General features: G+C 38.4%; 1 protein-coding gene across 2 annotated transcripts in view; it reads right to left on the bottom strand.

Annotated features, from left to right (window-relative positions):
- The window catches only part of LOC127552405 (serine/threonine-protein kinase PDIK1L-like), a 75,527-nt gene that overhangs the window by 33,717 nt on the left and 25,116 nt on the right, over positions 1-16,694 (bottom strand). The window contains exons 3-4 of one of the 2 annotated variants that reach the window (XM_051982941.1): positions 8,292-8,508; positions 5,350-5,602 (exon numbers count right to left, since the gene is read on the bottom strand). In XM_051982941.1, coding sequence (XP_051838901.1) covers positions 5,361-5,602; positions 8,292-8,508 — 459 coding nt within the window. In that variant the 3' untranslated portion in view covers positions 5,350-5,360. The remainder of the gene's footprint in view (positions 1-5,349; positions 5,603-8,291; positions 8,509-16,694) is intronic. The other variant, XM_051982942.1, reaches the window with a different exon arrangement.

The following is a 16,694-nucleotide window of genomic DNA, read 5'->3' as shown; positions in this document are numbered from 1 at the left end:
TTTGTTAAGGGAAGGGAATGTAGCACGAGTTCTATTTTTGAACATATTTGTAATGGTTAAAAAGCCTCTAGAAGCAAGGAATGCGGTTCAAGGCATGTGGGAGGACCCGAGGGATGAGAGATACCGAGGTGCAGGTGAGTCCTACATGGAGGTGGGGCATAGTCCGAGGAGACGGTGTTTGACCCCAGGTACCACATCTCCCTCCTTAGTGCTCTCAATGTCTGGCACGCCCCCTCCCTCTTCTCAGGCCAATCCCATTATGCCAGGTTCCTAGAGAACCTCCCCCTTCCCCCAGATCCTCGGGGGGGGGGGGCGGTATAAATATGTGCTAGCTAAGAATAAAGTTCTCTTTTGCTTCACCCCTACCTCCTGGTGGTCTGTCTCCGTGGGATCTGGGTTGGTGCCCAAAGACGGGTAAATGTAGCCTAGCCGTGGAGCTACAAGGTTAGGGTAGCATTAGGAGACGCTACAAGTGGCGCCTAAACAGGGACAATTTTGGCTAGGACCTCACCTTGTAGCAGGCCTACAGGTGGGAAGAGAGACAGAATTCTGCTCTAGTGAATGAGTAGAAAGTTAAGAAATGGGACAAATTATTGTGAGGGTCCCAAACCAGGAGGTACCAGGGAAAGAAGCTTATAGAATAGTAAAGCAAGCAGGATTGGAAATGGATTTTAAAAAGTGGGAGATACTAGGTAGTCAGATGGCTTCCTATGATAAGGAAACTCTGGGAGCCATCACAGAATAGCATCAAGTGATTGGGGGCACTTTAAGAGGTGCAAGCCACAATCCAGTAAAAGTAGAAAATGAAGTGCAAATGGAGAGTCATAAAACAAACGAGGGTCATAAACCGGCACTCACTGGGACCAGCCGTGCCCATAAAATGGAGCCAGTGGAAGTAAGCTGTAGGAAAGAATCAGGAAGTAAACAGAAAGATGAAGGAGGTGGATATGACATGAAAGAAGGATGAGGTAGTGAGGAAGAAGCAGGAAGTGAATATGATGGAACAGGTGGGGGATAAGATCAGTAAACAGAGGGACATATGACCTTGAGGAAAAGGACGGTGATAAGATGAGGCATGGCCTTCTCCCTCATCCCCCGCCTTCCCTGAGGAGTTATGTCTCCTGTCTGCTCCCTCTGTGCCCCGTTGTAGAGGCTTTGGAGATTCCCAGACAAGTTTAGGACAAATAATACAGAAAGTTGGAAAGTATAAAAGAAATGAGGATCAAAGGCAACATGATGCAGCAGTATATGCAGCTGTCTCCCAATGTGCCCAATGAGAATTTAGCAAAATTCAACCTTCTGGAAAGCAAAGGTCCTCAATGACTAGAATTAAACAGGGCCCAGATGAACCTTTTCCTGATTTTGTGGCCCGCCTACAGGCGGCTGTTGAGAGGTCAGTGGGCATAGAAGCCTCCAGTCGCCTTATACAGAAATTGACAGGGGAGAATCCTAATACTAACTGCCAGAAGGTCATGTTTACTTTAGATGGGGAGACTGGCCTAGAAGAGATGATAAAGAGATGTGAGAATGTCAGCTTCAGGGCCTTTCTAATGGATGCCCTCATGGCAGCTATATCTAAAGAGAATGCAGCAGCAGACCTGCCCTGGTGGTAGCAGGTCTCAGGTACAATCTATGGGGCAGGGACATATTGAAGGCTTGTGGGGCCTCAGTTTATATACTCCCTTCACAGGATTTTTAATTGGGGTCATTGGGGGCTTGGGTACTACCGTTCATATCACATCACACCATTAACATGGAAATCTAACACCCTGGTTTGGGTGCCCCAATGGCCTTTCTCAGCTTATAAAGCCCAAACCTTATGTGAAATTATGCAACAACAGTTGGAGGCTGAACATATAGAACCAACGTCCAGCCCATGGAATAGTCCTGTATTTATCATAAAGAAAAAAATCTGGAAAATTCAGAATGCTAGTAGATCTTAGGACCGTTAATGCTACTATTGAACCTATGGAAGTCCTACATTCTGACGTGCTATCTCCTAATCCAGTACCCACTGGCTGGTCAATTATGGTAACAGACACACAAGATAGTTTCTTCTCCATCTCTCTGGCCCCAGAGAAGAAAAGATTTGCTTTTACCATTCCATCTATAAACAATGCAGGGCCTGATCTGAGCTACCAATGGAAAGTTCTCCCCCAAAGGATGTGTTGCAGCCCCACCTTTATGTGAGGTGTACATAGCGCAAGTGCTAGAACCAATTAGGAAGGTGTGGCTTCATGCCATGATATGGTATTATATGGATGATATACTGTCATAAAGGAGCAGTGGGAAAGATCTCTCTGCCCTGCTGAAGGAGACCATGAGCATTCTCGCTCCACGTGGACTGGTGGTAGCCCCAGAAAAGATCCAATATAACTATCCCATCATTTACCTGGGACTCCACATGGGGACTTCTACAGTTACTAATCATATACCTAACTTACAATTAGACAAGGTGAACCTATTTCAGAAACTTGTTGGACAAATTCAATGGTTAAGGGCTCATGTCCTTATTCCTATTTCTTTGATGCAGCCTTTATATGACATCTTAAAAGTGTGTAAGAGATCCCCAGAGCCCATTAACATCCTATCAGACAGCTTATATGCTGTCCTACAACCTCAGAATTCTTCAATTGCTAACCTCCTTGCTGACTTGCAGCTGATTTTACAGACTATGAAACATCCCATTTATATCCTGCATATTTTTATACTCTCACCAGTGCTGTGCAGGAGACATATTTGCTGCCAATGAGGTGCTTTACAATGCTCCCTTCTCACAGACATCACACCCCCTGAACGTGCCCATGATTTTCTCCACTTACCCAGTAATTCTCTATGTAGCCTTTATGGCCTCACCTGGGAACAAGCCCAACAGAGAAGGAAGCAGTGTGTTCAGTTTCTCCCCCCTTCACCTACTAAAAGGGTTAATCCCCGGGTTTATTCCCCAATGATTTGTGGCAAATGGATGTGACACATGTGGACCGTGTGGCCATCCACATCTGTATTGACACCTTTTCTAGATTCCTTTGGGCCACAGTGGCCTCTCATGAGAATATTCTTTCAGGCATTCAGGCATAGTTGTTTCTCTTCTCATGGAGTTCCTAATACCATAAAAACCAATAGTAGGCCAGCTTATACCTCTAAGCAGATGGACACCTTCTTCGCCATGTTCGCCATTAAACATGTTATAGAGATTCCCTATAATCCATAGGGTTGCCTTAGTGGAATGGGCCCATCATACTCTGAAGGCCATTCCTATTAAACAGAAAGGGGGAGGAAGTAGACAGAATCCCCAATGGCCCACACAGGTAGATGTGAATAAGACTTTATATACTTAAAATTTTTTGTGCCTAGACAGGAATACCAGCCTCTCTCCAGGAATGATACATTTGGCACAATCTTATAGACAGGACAGAAAATTAGGCCTCATGAAAATTGCACTTCAAGTGCTAGAGGACATTCAAAAGATCTTTTGGAAGGATGTGGAAAGACATTGGCAAGGTCCATCCTTAGTACTTTGGAGAGGGCCGGGATATTTATATCTTGCAGATCCTGATGGGGAAGGCCACTGGAGTCCAGAGAGAACAAGGAAAGTTGCCCCTATTAAAACAGGGGCTGAAGAAGAGAAGGAGATGACCCAAGAGATGCCCAACAATGCCATAGCAGAGAGATGACTGGCTTAGTGATTGGATCCAACATACCTCCTTTCCCATTCCCTTTTATTGTATCCCATGGGCTCCATGTAGCCATATTTGAATTGTTGCTTCTTTTGCATTTGCCTACTTTGCTAGGATGCTTTATATGTATTCTTTTAAAAATTCTTTAGAGGTGCTTATGGAAAAGCTTCTCATTCATCAATATGAGAACACTTGGTCTTATTAATAAAAGAGGGGGAGATGTAAGGGTTAAAAAGCCTCTAGAAGCAAGGAATGTGGCTCAAGGCATGTGGGAGGTCCTGAGGGATGAGAGGTACTGAGGCGCAGGTCAGTCCTACATGGAGGTGGGGCATAGCCCCAGGAGGCAGTGTCTGATCCTGGTACCATGTCTCTCTCCATAGTGCTCTCAAAGCCTAGCACACCTCCCTCCCTCTTCTCAGGCCAATCCCATTATGTCAGGTTCCTAGAGGACCTTTCCCTTCCCCCAGATCCTCAGGGGGGTATAAATATGTGCTATCTAAGAATAAAGTTCTCTTTCGCTTCACCCCTATCTCCTGGTGGTCTGTCTCTGTGGGATCTGGGTTTATACCTGAATGCCATCAATGGATGGGCATTAAGAGTAGCTTAAAGGGGAATTACAAGATTAGGGTAGTGTTAAGAGATGCTACAATTGAAATGCCCACAGGAGGCTTATACCCTAAAGAGATACTAAAAAAGGGAAAGGGACCTGTATGTGCCAAAATGTTTGTAGCAGCTCTGTTTGTAGTGGCTAGAAACTGGAAAATGAATGGATGCCCATCAATTGGAGAATGGCTGGGTAAATTGTGGTATATGAATGTTATGGAATATTATTGCTCTGTAAGGAATGACCAGCAGGAGGAATACAGAGAGGCTTGGAGAGACCTACATGGACTGATGCTAAGTGAGATGAGCAGAACCAGGAGATCATTATACACTTTGACAACGATATTGTATGAGGATGTATTCTGGTGGAAGTGGATTTCTTTGACAAAGAGACCTGAGTTTCAATGGATAAATGATGGACAGAAACAGCTACACCCAAAGAAAGAACACTGGGAAACGAATGTGAACTATTTGCATTTTTGATTTTCTTCCCGAGTTATTTTTACCTTCTGAATCCAATTCTCCCTGTGCAACAAGAGAACTGTTCGGTTCTGCAAACATATATTGTATCTAGGATATACTGTAACTTATTCAACATATAAAGGACTGCTTGCCATCTTGGGGAGGGGGTGGAGGGAGGGAGGGAAAAAATCGAAACATAAGCGAGTGCAAGGGATAATGTTGTAAAAAATTACCCTGGCATGGATTCTGTCAATATAAAGTTATTATTAAATAAAATTAAATTAAAAAAAAAAGAAATGCCCACAGGAGATATCTTCCAATAGAATCCAATCTACTAAAGGGAGAACTAGATCCCAAAAGCTGTAATCACTGAATTTGGAACTGGAAGGGAATTTGAAAATTATATAATCCATCTCACTTATATTATAAATGAGGAAACTGGGGTCCATGGAGGTTAAACTAACTTATCCAAGATTGCACAGTAAGTACCAAATCCATGATTCAAACCCAGGTCCTTTAACTACAAATTCAGTGTGCTTTGTGCTGTATTTCCTTCACTATTTTCCCTAAATAACTAAACACTTACAAGTGCTTGAAATATACCAACCTGAATATACTTTACTTTGAAGATCTGGAACAGTGGGTCTTTTCCCCATAGGAAGTCTGCTTAATACGACTTTCAAGTTGGAAGGCATCTAGTCTTTCCTTAGGATTAAAAGCCAACATGTCATGGAGAAGTCTACAAAGATCATTTGGGATGGATCTCTTTTTTTTCAAGGGAATATGCAGCTCCATGCTCGGGTTTTCTAGCATTGCCTCCCCAATTGGGATTATGTCCTTCCCTTGGCATATGTAAGTTCCTGAGAATAAGGTGAGGGGCAAGAAAGAAAAAAAAATGAGTTGTTTCTAAATAATTCAAAAATCGTACATTCAAGAGAAAAGTATAAATGGTTATGCATAAAACTCAACCTCAAAGTTTACAACAGAGTCTAAAACCAGATGATAAGGAACTGAATGGCATTGGAGATTAAACGAAAATCAAATAAAGACAAGACTAAGTAGGACATAGTCCTAATCTAGCCAAATGATCAGAGCAGTCAGGAACTGTTATTGTTGTTTCTTTCATTCTCACAGAAGACCAGGAGATCAGGAAGGTACTGCCATGATCTGCAAGAGAATTGGATTTACATGAGGAAGGGCTGTGCAAAGTTATCATTTTCTTTTCCAGAGCCTTCTGGGCCCAATGGCCAGTCATAGATCAGGATGACTGTACCTAGCTCCAGATGCAGGCATTGGCCTTTTTTTTTTTTTTTTTTTAAGATAACATCTGAATTTAACAGATCTTAATTTGATTATTCAGTGATTACTCCAAAAACAAATCCCCAAAAGTATATTAAAGATTATTACATTCTTGAGGAAAAAGTGCCTTTAATATATGTTAATTAAGAATTTAACTAAGGCACAGGATAAAAACTCAAAACCTAGATTAAGACATTGAGGATAAGATGGGTTTCTCTCATCAGAAGTCACAAATAAACAAAAGTAGAAATATCAATTTATTAAAAATCACCTCAATACCAACAATATTAGGCAAGGCAAAAGAAACCCTGCTTTTAATAATTGCAAAATTGATTAAGAATGAATTTTTATATTCACGAAGTCATCTTTGACTCAGTAAACAGTATTTGTATAATGGAGTCAATCACAACTTAGGAACTGTCAAACACTATTTTTTAAAGAATAAAAATAAAAGCAATACAATCGTCAATTCATTAAGCAGCTTTTCTTCAGAAAATATGAAAGATGTAAAGATATCTTTGTCCCTATAATGTTTTAAGGTATCTACTAGAAGGCCATAAAGGTGAGATATAAGTAGATAGATAAAGAGGAAGAATTAGAAGAGCTAAGTTCAAGTGGTACTTTTGAAATACCCTGGCTATGTGAATCAAGGCAGGTCAAACCTTTGAAATACACTGTCTATGTGAATCAAGGCAGGTCAAACTCCTAGTAACTGAGGCAATTTTCTAAGATTAGAAAAAGAACAATAGCTATCAGTCTGCATTGGTAGAAGGAGCTTATTCAGATGGGAGATCGCTATACTAATTAAATCACAGGCCCAGATCAAAATTTACCAGCTTGATGAAAGCAACTAGAGTACTATCTACCTCCTTTTGCAGGGCAAAAATTGCCTTTTCAGTCAAACTATTTTACTAGATTCTAAACACACTAAAACTCACCTAGCTCCTAGTACAATGTAGGGTATACAGTAGCTACTTAAGGACCATCTGATAAATCACATGCTTCTTAAAACATGCATGAGTGCTAGTTATAACACAAGCTTCTTTGTTAAAACTGATCTGGACCTCCTTCTGAGGCCAAAATTGAGGTGAGCGCGCCCCACACCTATTCTCCCAAATTTGGTGGTTGCAAAGGCAAAAGTTAACAATTCTGATAGACCTGGAAGGGACACAGAACAACAGGATTTATTTGTCAATTTGTTATTTGTTATTAATTTGGTTCTACTCTGTTAAATGCTAATGGATTTATGTGGAATTTTATATGTTTATTTGATTGTTTTTTGAATGTTATTATGTTCATAATAATATATAATAATAATAATAACTTTTTAAAGTAAATAGTTCAAATTCCATTACTCTGATTCTTGAACCAAAGATAAACTTAAATTAAAACACTTAGATTTTATCTTCAGCACCTTCCTCTTGGGCTTTTTCCCTGAAATGTTCTCATTTTCTCCTTTTAAAATGTAATTAGTGAATATTTTATGTATTTTCAAAATAGTGTTAAGTTCAAGCAGACTTTTTATTTGACTGATTATAAGTATTAGCTATTATCACCCCATTAAAGTCTCACTTTGCTAGCTCATAAAAGCATGGAAATAACCCTAAGTTCTGTATTCCTCAAATAGTGTCTCTTTGAAAAGAAAAAAAAAATACTCAGAAAAATAATACAAATAACAGGCCAAATTTTATGCTTGAGTTTCATGCAAGATTGGGGAGAAGATAAGTTTTTAAAATTCAAACTACACTTAAGATTGTTGTTCTGCAAGTGTGTCCTACTCTTCATGATCCCATTTGGAGTTTTCTTGGCAAAAGTACTAGAATGATTTGACATTTTTCTCCAGCTCTTTTTATAGATGAGGAAACTGAGGCAAACAACATTAAGTAATTTGCCCAGAATCAACACTGCTAATAAGTGTCTAAGGCTAGATTTGAACTCAAGAAGATGAGCCCAGGCCCAGAACTCTTATCTGCTGTGGAATCTAGCTGCCCCATAAAAATAAAAAGCACTTATGATTATCCATTTTGAGTGTCAAGTGAATGGCAAAGAAAGTGATACATACTGTGTACTTCAAAGAAGAAGCCATCATCATAGACTGAAGCAGTACAGAAAGGTTTCCTCAGGAGGGATTTTGGTGGATTGCAAGATCAATAGGAGTCAACAGTGACATATAGCAGTCCAAAAAAGCTAATGCAATTGTAGGCTATGTTAAAAGAACAGTATCAGATTGACGTCTGAAAGGCAACTCACCAAGCAACTCCTTCTGAGAATCTGCCTCCCTAAAAGTAATCCTCTCAATCATGGCCCAGAAAATTATCCCAAGGGCAAAGATGTCTACTTTAGCTGTGTAGCTGCCTTCCCATACTTCAGGAGCCATATAGAAATCCGAACCACAGGCAGAAGAAAACCGGTGCTGATTTATATTCACTCTTCCCTGGCATACTTTACTCAGGCCAAAATCTGTTACCTATAAAAGGAAGGGTGAGCATAGCTAATTAGATCAAATATGAAAATGTCCAGTTCCACTGAGATAGAACTTGATTACCAAGTGAATAGTGAAGACCAGAATGTTTTAGTCTTATATTTCCAGCAAGTTAAGAATTACATAACTGCTCATGATACTTTACCAGATAGACCTCCAAAAAGGAAGCCCTTTTCTCAGTCAAGCCCCCTTTCCCATAACTGGCCTAGATTCTTAAGGAAATAAGGAGTATGGGCAAAAGTAGAACCTCCTTCTATGATTTGCTTGGGAATTCTTCAGTCAACACTCCCATCTCTCCTCTCCTTTTGATTAAAACTGCCTTTTCTCTTCATTATATATCCCTAGGACAAAGTAAATACTATTATTCAATAATTAAATATGAAAATGATTCTAGTGCAGGAATTTGTGGTTTGGGGTGTTTTCTTAGGAAAGATACTGGAGTGGTTGCCATTGCCTTCTCCAACTCATTTTATAGGAAACTGAGGCAATCGGGGTTAAATGACTTCCCTAAGATCACCCAGCTTGGAAGTGTCTGAGGCCAGATTTGAATTCAGGGAGAAGAATTTTCCTGACTTTGGACCTGGCCCTCTATCCACTGCTCCACCTATCAGAGAAGATTTAGAAATTTATCAGTACCTTAAATGTATCACCTAAGATCTATCTACTGCACTACCTTGCTGCTCTTAAGAAGAACACTGGAGGAGTCAGGAGGACCCAAGTTCAAATCCAGTCTCAGACACTTAACACTTACTAGCTGTGTGATCCTGGCCAAGTCATTTAACCCCAATTGCCTCACAAAAATAATTTTTTTTTTTTAAAAAGGTGCCTTAAGCCTCATCAATCCCAGCCAAATCCAGGGGGGAGAGACATGATCAGACCTGTTTCTTAGGAAGGTCACTCTGGCTCTGACTGGAGGATGAAATGCAGTGGGGAGAGACAGCATAGGGAAACCAGTTTGGAGGGCATGTAAGAGAGGAGGCCCAAATGAGAGCAGGAGCTTCGAGAGACAATGGGATGATAGAGGAATGTGAGCAGAGGAAGTGAGTGTGAAAGAACAGTCCTTCGCAATCACAGGCACTCAGGGGAGAAGAGTGAACAAGCTGTACTTCTGGGGACGTTTATCTAATTCTAGGTGCCCAAAAAGGCAGTTGGTGATGCAAAACTGGAGGTCAGGAACAGATCTAAAGATCATCTCTATGGAGATTCTAATTGAAAAGATGGGACCAATTGAGACAGCGTATAGCAGAGTTTCTTAAAGTGTGATCCAGGGACCCAATACTAAAACATTTTAATTTCTAGTATATTAAAGAGCAATTTATATAATTCACATGAACAAAAGCTCTTGAAAAAGGGAGGTCTTCAATAATTTAAGAATATAAAAAAGTTTAAGATTGTAAACTATAAAAGAATATACAAATATCAAATATCACTCTCAAGACTTTCCCATGAAATGGTTTGGAATTCCACTCTTCTGAAATAATTCTGACTGCTTTTTACATAATAGGTACTCAGTGTCTGTTGATTTGATTTAATTAGAATTTTAAATTAATTGACATTCCCTTCTATCTAACCTTCCTCACAACCCCAATCCCAACCCAGGCTTCCCCAACTTGCCAACAAAACTTTTACTACATTATTATTCACAGTTTCTGCAACTTTCTCCTGTAGGAATTAGAGTCAAGCTCCACTTCAAATCTCTTATTTTATGGGGCTCTCAAAAACTTAATTTCTAGAGCTCTACCCAGATTTCTTCCTACTGAGAATGATCATGACTATAACAACTTCCACTGAGAACTAATTATGAAGATAGCAATACAAGGACCACATAGGCACAATCTCATTAATCCAATCACTTGAGAGAAAAACCTGATGAAAATTAGTGAGGGTTACAACCTTGCAAAAGATAGGTCCATAAGAAGAACAAGAAGAAATTATCAGATCACTCTGTTCCCAACCTCTGATATTCAAATCCAAAACCTAAGGAGTATTCTACCAATCTCTTAAGCCATTGAAAAAAGTTATAGGATAAACTAAACCAGTTTGGTTTTTGTTCTTCAATCATTTCAATGCCCAAATCTTTATGACCCCATTTGGAGTTGTTGTTGTTGTTGTTTTTGGCAAAAACAGTGAAGTAGGGTTCCATTTCCTTCCCTAACTCATTTTACATTTAAGGAAACTGAGATAAACAATGATAAATGACTTGTCCAGGGTCACACAGCTTGCCTGAGGACAGATTTGCACTCAGGATGATGAATCTTCTCAACTCCAGGTCCAACATCCTTACCACTATTCTTATAAGCAAAACATAGTATAAATCAATAAATGTGTGTGGTATATCATGTGTGTTTGTGTATACTCATTTGTGTGTATGTATGAATGTGGACAAGTCAGGGGGGGAAACCTATCAAAACCAAGGAAATAACACGGTAAAATAGAACACGAATTGGATCTAAAGAACCTTTAACTTGACCCTATAATTCCAGCCAGTTTTAGTACCATGTTATTTCTTCACTTTCTAGATTTTGTTGTTCAGTTGTGTCTGACTCTCCAGGACCATGCTAGTGCTGTCCACAGAATTTTCTTGGCAAAGATACTGGAGCAATTTGCCATTTCCTGTGTTATCACACTTCACAAAATAAATATTCTGTACTAGTTCCCTCTGCTTCAGCATTGTCCTTTTCTCTGAACCTTATGAAATATGACTACTGCAGCCACTAACACAGCTCTCTTCTTAGATGTCAAGCTGGAAGAACTTTCTCAGCCATCACCCTGTCCAGTAGTATCATATTCAAAAATAAATAAATGGATGAATGAATAAATAAATGAATAAATAAATTGTGTTTGTGTGTCCATATGTAGAGAAATTCAAATATATAACATATAGAGAAATACAAAGCTCTCTGTGGGCTGCATATTGACTTAATTTTAAAATTTGATTTTTATCTGTGTTTTTTTTTGTATTTTTTTCTATTAAATATTTCCCACTTACACTTTAATTTGATTTGAACAATCTTTTGGAGGATAACAAAATATATGTGGCCCCAGGTTGCATGTTTGATACCTCTGAATGAGTTCAGTCTTAGAGGATTTCAACTCTGCTCCTCTGCCTCCAAATCAGTGCTCTTTCCATTGCACCACACTACCTCCAATCACCAGGCACTTCCCTTTTGGAGAAATCTCAAGTCCTTTTCTCAGTTCCCATACTCCTTGTCTCAGACTTTTGTCTCTAAAAACCAACTCCTCTCCTTGAAACTCCCGCCATTTTTGACTTCTTTGATATTACACTATACCAGTTCTCTTCCTTCTGACTACTCTTGTATCTCCTTCTCAAAGGTGATAATGTTTGTAAGGCACTTGGCAATAGTGTCACAGAGTAAATGCTAGGTAAGTGCTTGTTCCTCTCTCCTTCCCTTCCTTATCTCTTCCCTAACTGTAGTACTCTTCAGAGCCCAAATCTCTTTTAACACTGCTCATTTATTCTCATAACTTCAGCTGTCGCCTCTATGCCAGAGACTGCAAATGTGTATCTCCAAGTGCAATCTCTCACTTGAGCTCTATATGTCAAACTATTTGCTGGACTTTTCCACATCAGTTCTGAGGATTTAGAAAAGGCTGTAAGTGCCATCCATTACAGCCTTTTTGGTTTATAAATGAAGAACCAGAAGCCAGAAAGGTGAACTGAATTGTAAATGATGAGGAAGAAAAGGGAAAGAAGCATTTATCAAGCCCCTACTTTGTGCTGAGCACTTTACAAATATTTTCTCATTCAATTTTCACAACCCTGTGAAGCTGGTGCTATTATCATTTTATACTTGAGGAAACTGAGGCAGAAGGAGGCTAAGTGACTGCTTGGGGCCACTGAGGTGGCCCCATGTGTCTGAGGTCAGATCTGAACTTGGCTCTTTCTTCTTGATGCCAGGTCTAACCTTCTGTACACCCCTGCCAACCAGCAGCCTGCTAAACAACACATCTGGGATTTAAACTTCAAGCCATTCTCTCTTAAATCAAGTATTTGTTCCACTGCCACATTTCTTTCATGAATATTTCACTGTCACTTCAAATTCACATATTCAAAACTGAATGTGATCATCCTCCATTCCATATGCATTTCTCTATTTCTGACAACGACACCACCATTCAAAGAGCTAGACAGTACAGTGGAGAGAGCACTTGTGCAGGACTTACAAGACCTGGTTTGAAATCCTGTCTCTGAGCAAGTCACACAAGCTCCCTGGGTCTCAGTTTTGTCATCTACAAAACAAAAAGACTATACTGAATGACCTGAGTTCCTTCTGGATATAGAAAGTTTTGGCTAAGTTACGAAACTAGAAATATCATCAATATAGTTTACTTAGGCTTTAGGAAATCAAGCATTTCATAGTACTTTGTGTAAAAGACAGAGATATGAGGGACAGGGGATTCTACAGATAGCAGGATTAAATACTGGTTCAATGGGGCCATATCCAAAAAGTAGCCATTAATTCTACAGTATCAATTTGGCTGAAAGTTTCCAATGGAATACAGTAGAAATCTATACCTGGCCTATACTATTGCACATTTTTATTGGATGACTTGGACAAAAACATAGATGGCACGCTTATCAAATTGGCTAATGATACAAAGTTGGAAGAAATAGTTAACATACTGGATGGCAGAGTCCAGATCCAAAAAGATTTTCACAAGCTAGAACACTGAGCCAAGTCTAATGAGATAAAATTCAGTTGGCCTAAATATAGAACTGTACCTTTGAGTTCAAATAAATCAATTTCCAAAGTATAAAATAAAGAAGACATGATTAGATAGCAATTTATCCAGAAGATTTATGGCCTGCAAACTAAGTGTGAGTCAACAGTGTGATATGGCAGCCCAAAAAGGAAATTTGATCTTGGACTTCATTAAAACAAGCCTAGCTTCCAGAAATAAGAACGTAACAGTTATGGCTGGAGTGGTATGTTCAGTGCTGGGCACCATAGTTAGGGAAGATCAGTGGAAAACAGAGTCATGAAAGCCATTGGGTCCTTGTCCAGTGAAGATTCTTTGAAGAAAACAGACCACAGAAGAAAAGATTCAAGGTTGACATGATGGCTAATAAAGTACCTGTGAAGCCACTGTATATATGTTCTCTTTGGCCCCAGAGGCCAGAACCAAAGGAAAAGCTAACAGATGCAAAGATTTAAATTTAGATTTAATGTAAGGGGAAATACCCTAATAATCAGAGCTGCTGATAAATGAAATGGACTTCCTCGAAAAGCAGTGGATTTTACCATCTAGGAGAGGGAGTGGGGGGAAAGGGGAAAAATTGGAACAAAAGGTTTGACAATTGTCAATGCTGTAAAATTACCCATGCATATAACTTGTAAATAAAAAGCTATTAAAAATTTAAAAAAAAAACCACAAAGAAAAGCAGTTGGTTTTTCCTTCATGAGAGGTCTTCAAATAAAGATCACATGACTAGGTGTGGAATCTTTTTTTAGCTATAATAGCCAATTGTTCTACAATTCTCCTCATTTCAAACTTTGGAACCATTTTTTATGCTTCCCTCTCTTTCACACCTCAAATAGTAATTGCTAGCATTTATAGAGCATTTCAGCATTTGCCAAGTCCTTTGTATATTATCTCATTTGACTGTCACAACAGCTCTGTGAGGTGTATGTTATTATGATGCCCATTTCCAAGGAAAGGAATATATCTAATGAAAATAGGAAGAGCAAAGACAAAGGTATGACCAATGTCCTCATCTAGGTATGAAAGGAAAAGAACCAACAAAGGAAACCCAGAAGGATCATTCAGAGAAATAAGAAGAGAACCAGAATAAAACAGTGTCACAGATGCAAGAAAATCAGGGATGGTCAACAGTATGGAGTCATAAAAAGCATGCTGGCCTTAAGAACAGACCTGGCTTCAAATCCTGCTCCTTCACTGTGTGACTTTGAAAGGAGATAGTTCAGCTTTCTAAGTTCCATTGTCTTTACCTGAAGCTAGGTAGCTTCTAAAATCCTTCCAAGTTCTCAATCAGTGATTTTATAAACTGGTGAATGTTTAATCTCAATATTACTGTCAAAGATTAATCAATCAACAAGCATTTATTAAATGTCTACTATGTGCTTGGCACTAGAACAGTCACTAGAGGTATAACAAAACAAAATTACTTTCTATATTACTTTATATCAGAGGAGACATGAACACAAATAAACATATATAATATAAATACAAATGGGAAGGGAGAACTATACCTGAGCCAGGCCAGGAAAGATCTCTTAAAGGAGACTGCATTTGATCTGAGCTTTGAAAGAAGGTAGGAATTCGATGGGGAGGGAGAACAATACACATACAGAAGGCCTTGAACAAAGACACAGAGATAAGAAATGGAATGTTATGTTTGAGAAACAATAAGAAATCTTACTTGGCTGCACCAGAGAATACAAAAAAGGGAGAAATATAATAAATAAGTTTGAAAGTTTGGTTGGAAATAGATTGTGAAGGCCTTAACAGTCAAAAACAGACATTTTAATTTAATCCTCAAGGTAATAGAAAATCTTATGAGAATAGATAATGTCTGGTGCTTAAATACTTGCTGTTTGATTATTGAACAAAAGAGGGATATGATCATATGTGCACTTTAGAAATATCCCTTTGATAGTCATATCATAGATACCTATCATCTTTGGAAATTAATAGAGGATATTATGGAATACAAAAATGGATAATTTTGATTACATTAAATTAAAAAGGTTTTGTACAAACAAAACCAATGCAGCCAAGAATAGAAAGAAAGTATAAAGCTGGGAAGAAATTTTTACAGTATTTCTGATAAAGGCCTCATTTCTAAAATATATGGAGAACCAAGTCAAATTCATAAGAATACGAGACATTTCCCAATTGATAAATGGTCAAGGATATGAACAGGCAATTTTCAGATAAAAAAATTAAAATTATCTATAGACATATGAAAAAAATGCTCTAAATCACAACTTTTTAAAGAAATGCAAATTAAAAACAACTCTGAGGCCCCATCTCACATTTATCAGATTAGCTAAAATGACAGAAAAAGACAATGACAAATGGTGAAAGGAATGTGGAAATATTGGGACACTAAAGCATTATTGGTGGAGTTGTGAAGTGATTCAATCATTATGAAAAGCAATCTGGAACTATGCCCAAAGGGCTATAAAACTGTGTTATCCTTAATTCCAGCAATTCCACTATTAGGTTGGTATAAAGAGAACATGAAAAAGGAAAAAGAACCTACATATGCAAAAAGATTTTTAGCAATTCTTTTTGTATAGGCAAGGAAAGAAAAATTGAGGGGATACCCATCAGTTTTAGTATATGAATATAACAGAATACTATTTAGTTTTTTAAAAAATAATGATCAGGTAGATTTCAGAAAAACCTGGAAAGACTTACATGAAGTTATGAATGAGCAGAACCAGAACATTGTATACAGGAAAATTGTGTGATGATAAACTATGATAGACTTAGCTCTTTTCAGCAATACAGCAATACATTTTGATGGAAAATGTAAACCAGAGAAAGAACTAGAAAGACTGCATGAAGATTGAAGCATACTCTTTTCATATTTTTTTGGTTTTTTCCTCATGGTTTTTCCCTTTTGTTCTGATTTTTCTTTTACATATGGAAATATGTTTAAAATGACCGTATATGTATAACCTATCTTGGAGATAGGGGAGAGTTGGAAGGGAGGGGAAAAATTTGGAACTTCAAAGTCTTGTAAAAATGAATGTTGAAAACTATCTTTATATGTAATTGGAAAAAATAAAATACCATTAAGTGAAAAAAAGAAATATCTTTTTGATAGCTATGGGAAGAATGGATCAGAGGAAAGAGACTTGAAGTAGGGATACAAAGTGATAAGCTATTGCAATGACCAGGTAAAAGGTGATGAGGACTTAAACTAAGATGGCAACCATGTGAATGGAGAGAAAAAGACATATTTGTGTGTGTAGACATAGAATACAAGGCTTGGCAACTGATGGAGTGAACCAGAGTGAAGAATTAAGGATAATATCTTTTTAATGTAAATAACTGGAAGAACAGTACTTCCTTTACAGATGATGAGTTCTGGTTTTGGATATGTTAAGTTTGAAAGACCTGTGGCATATTTAGTTTAAAATGTCCAAAAGGTAGTTAAGTTAGGAGTTTAGTGGTAG

Source organism: Antechinus flavipes, chromosome 2 (genome assembly GCF_016432865.1).
Source record: "Antechinus flavipes isolate AdamAnt ecotype Samford, QLD, Australia chromosome 2, AdamAnt_v2, whole genome shotgun sequence".
NCBI lineage: Eukaryota > Metazoa > Chordata > Mammalia > Dasyuromorphia > Dasyuridae > Antechinus > Antechinus flavipes.
This window is presented reverse-complemented; position numbering and strand designations above follow the sequence as displayed.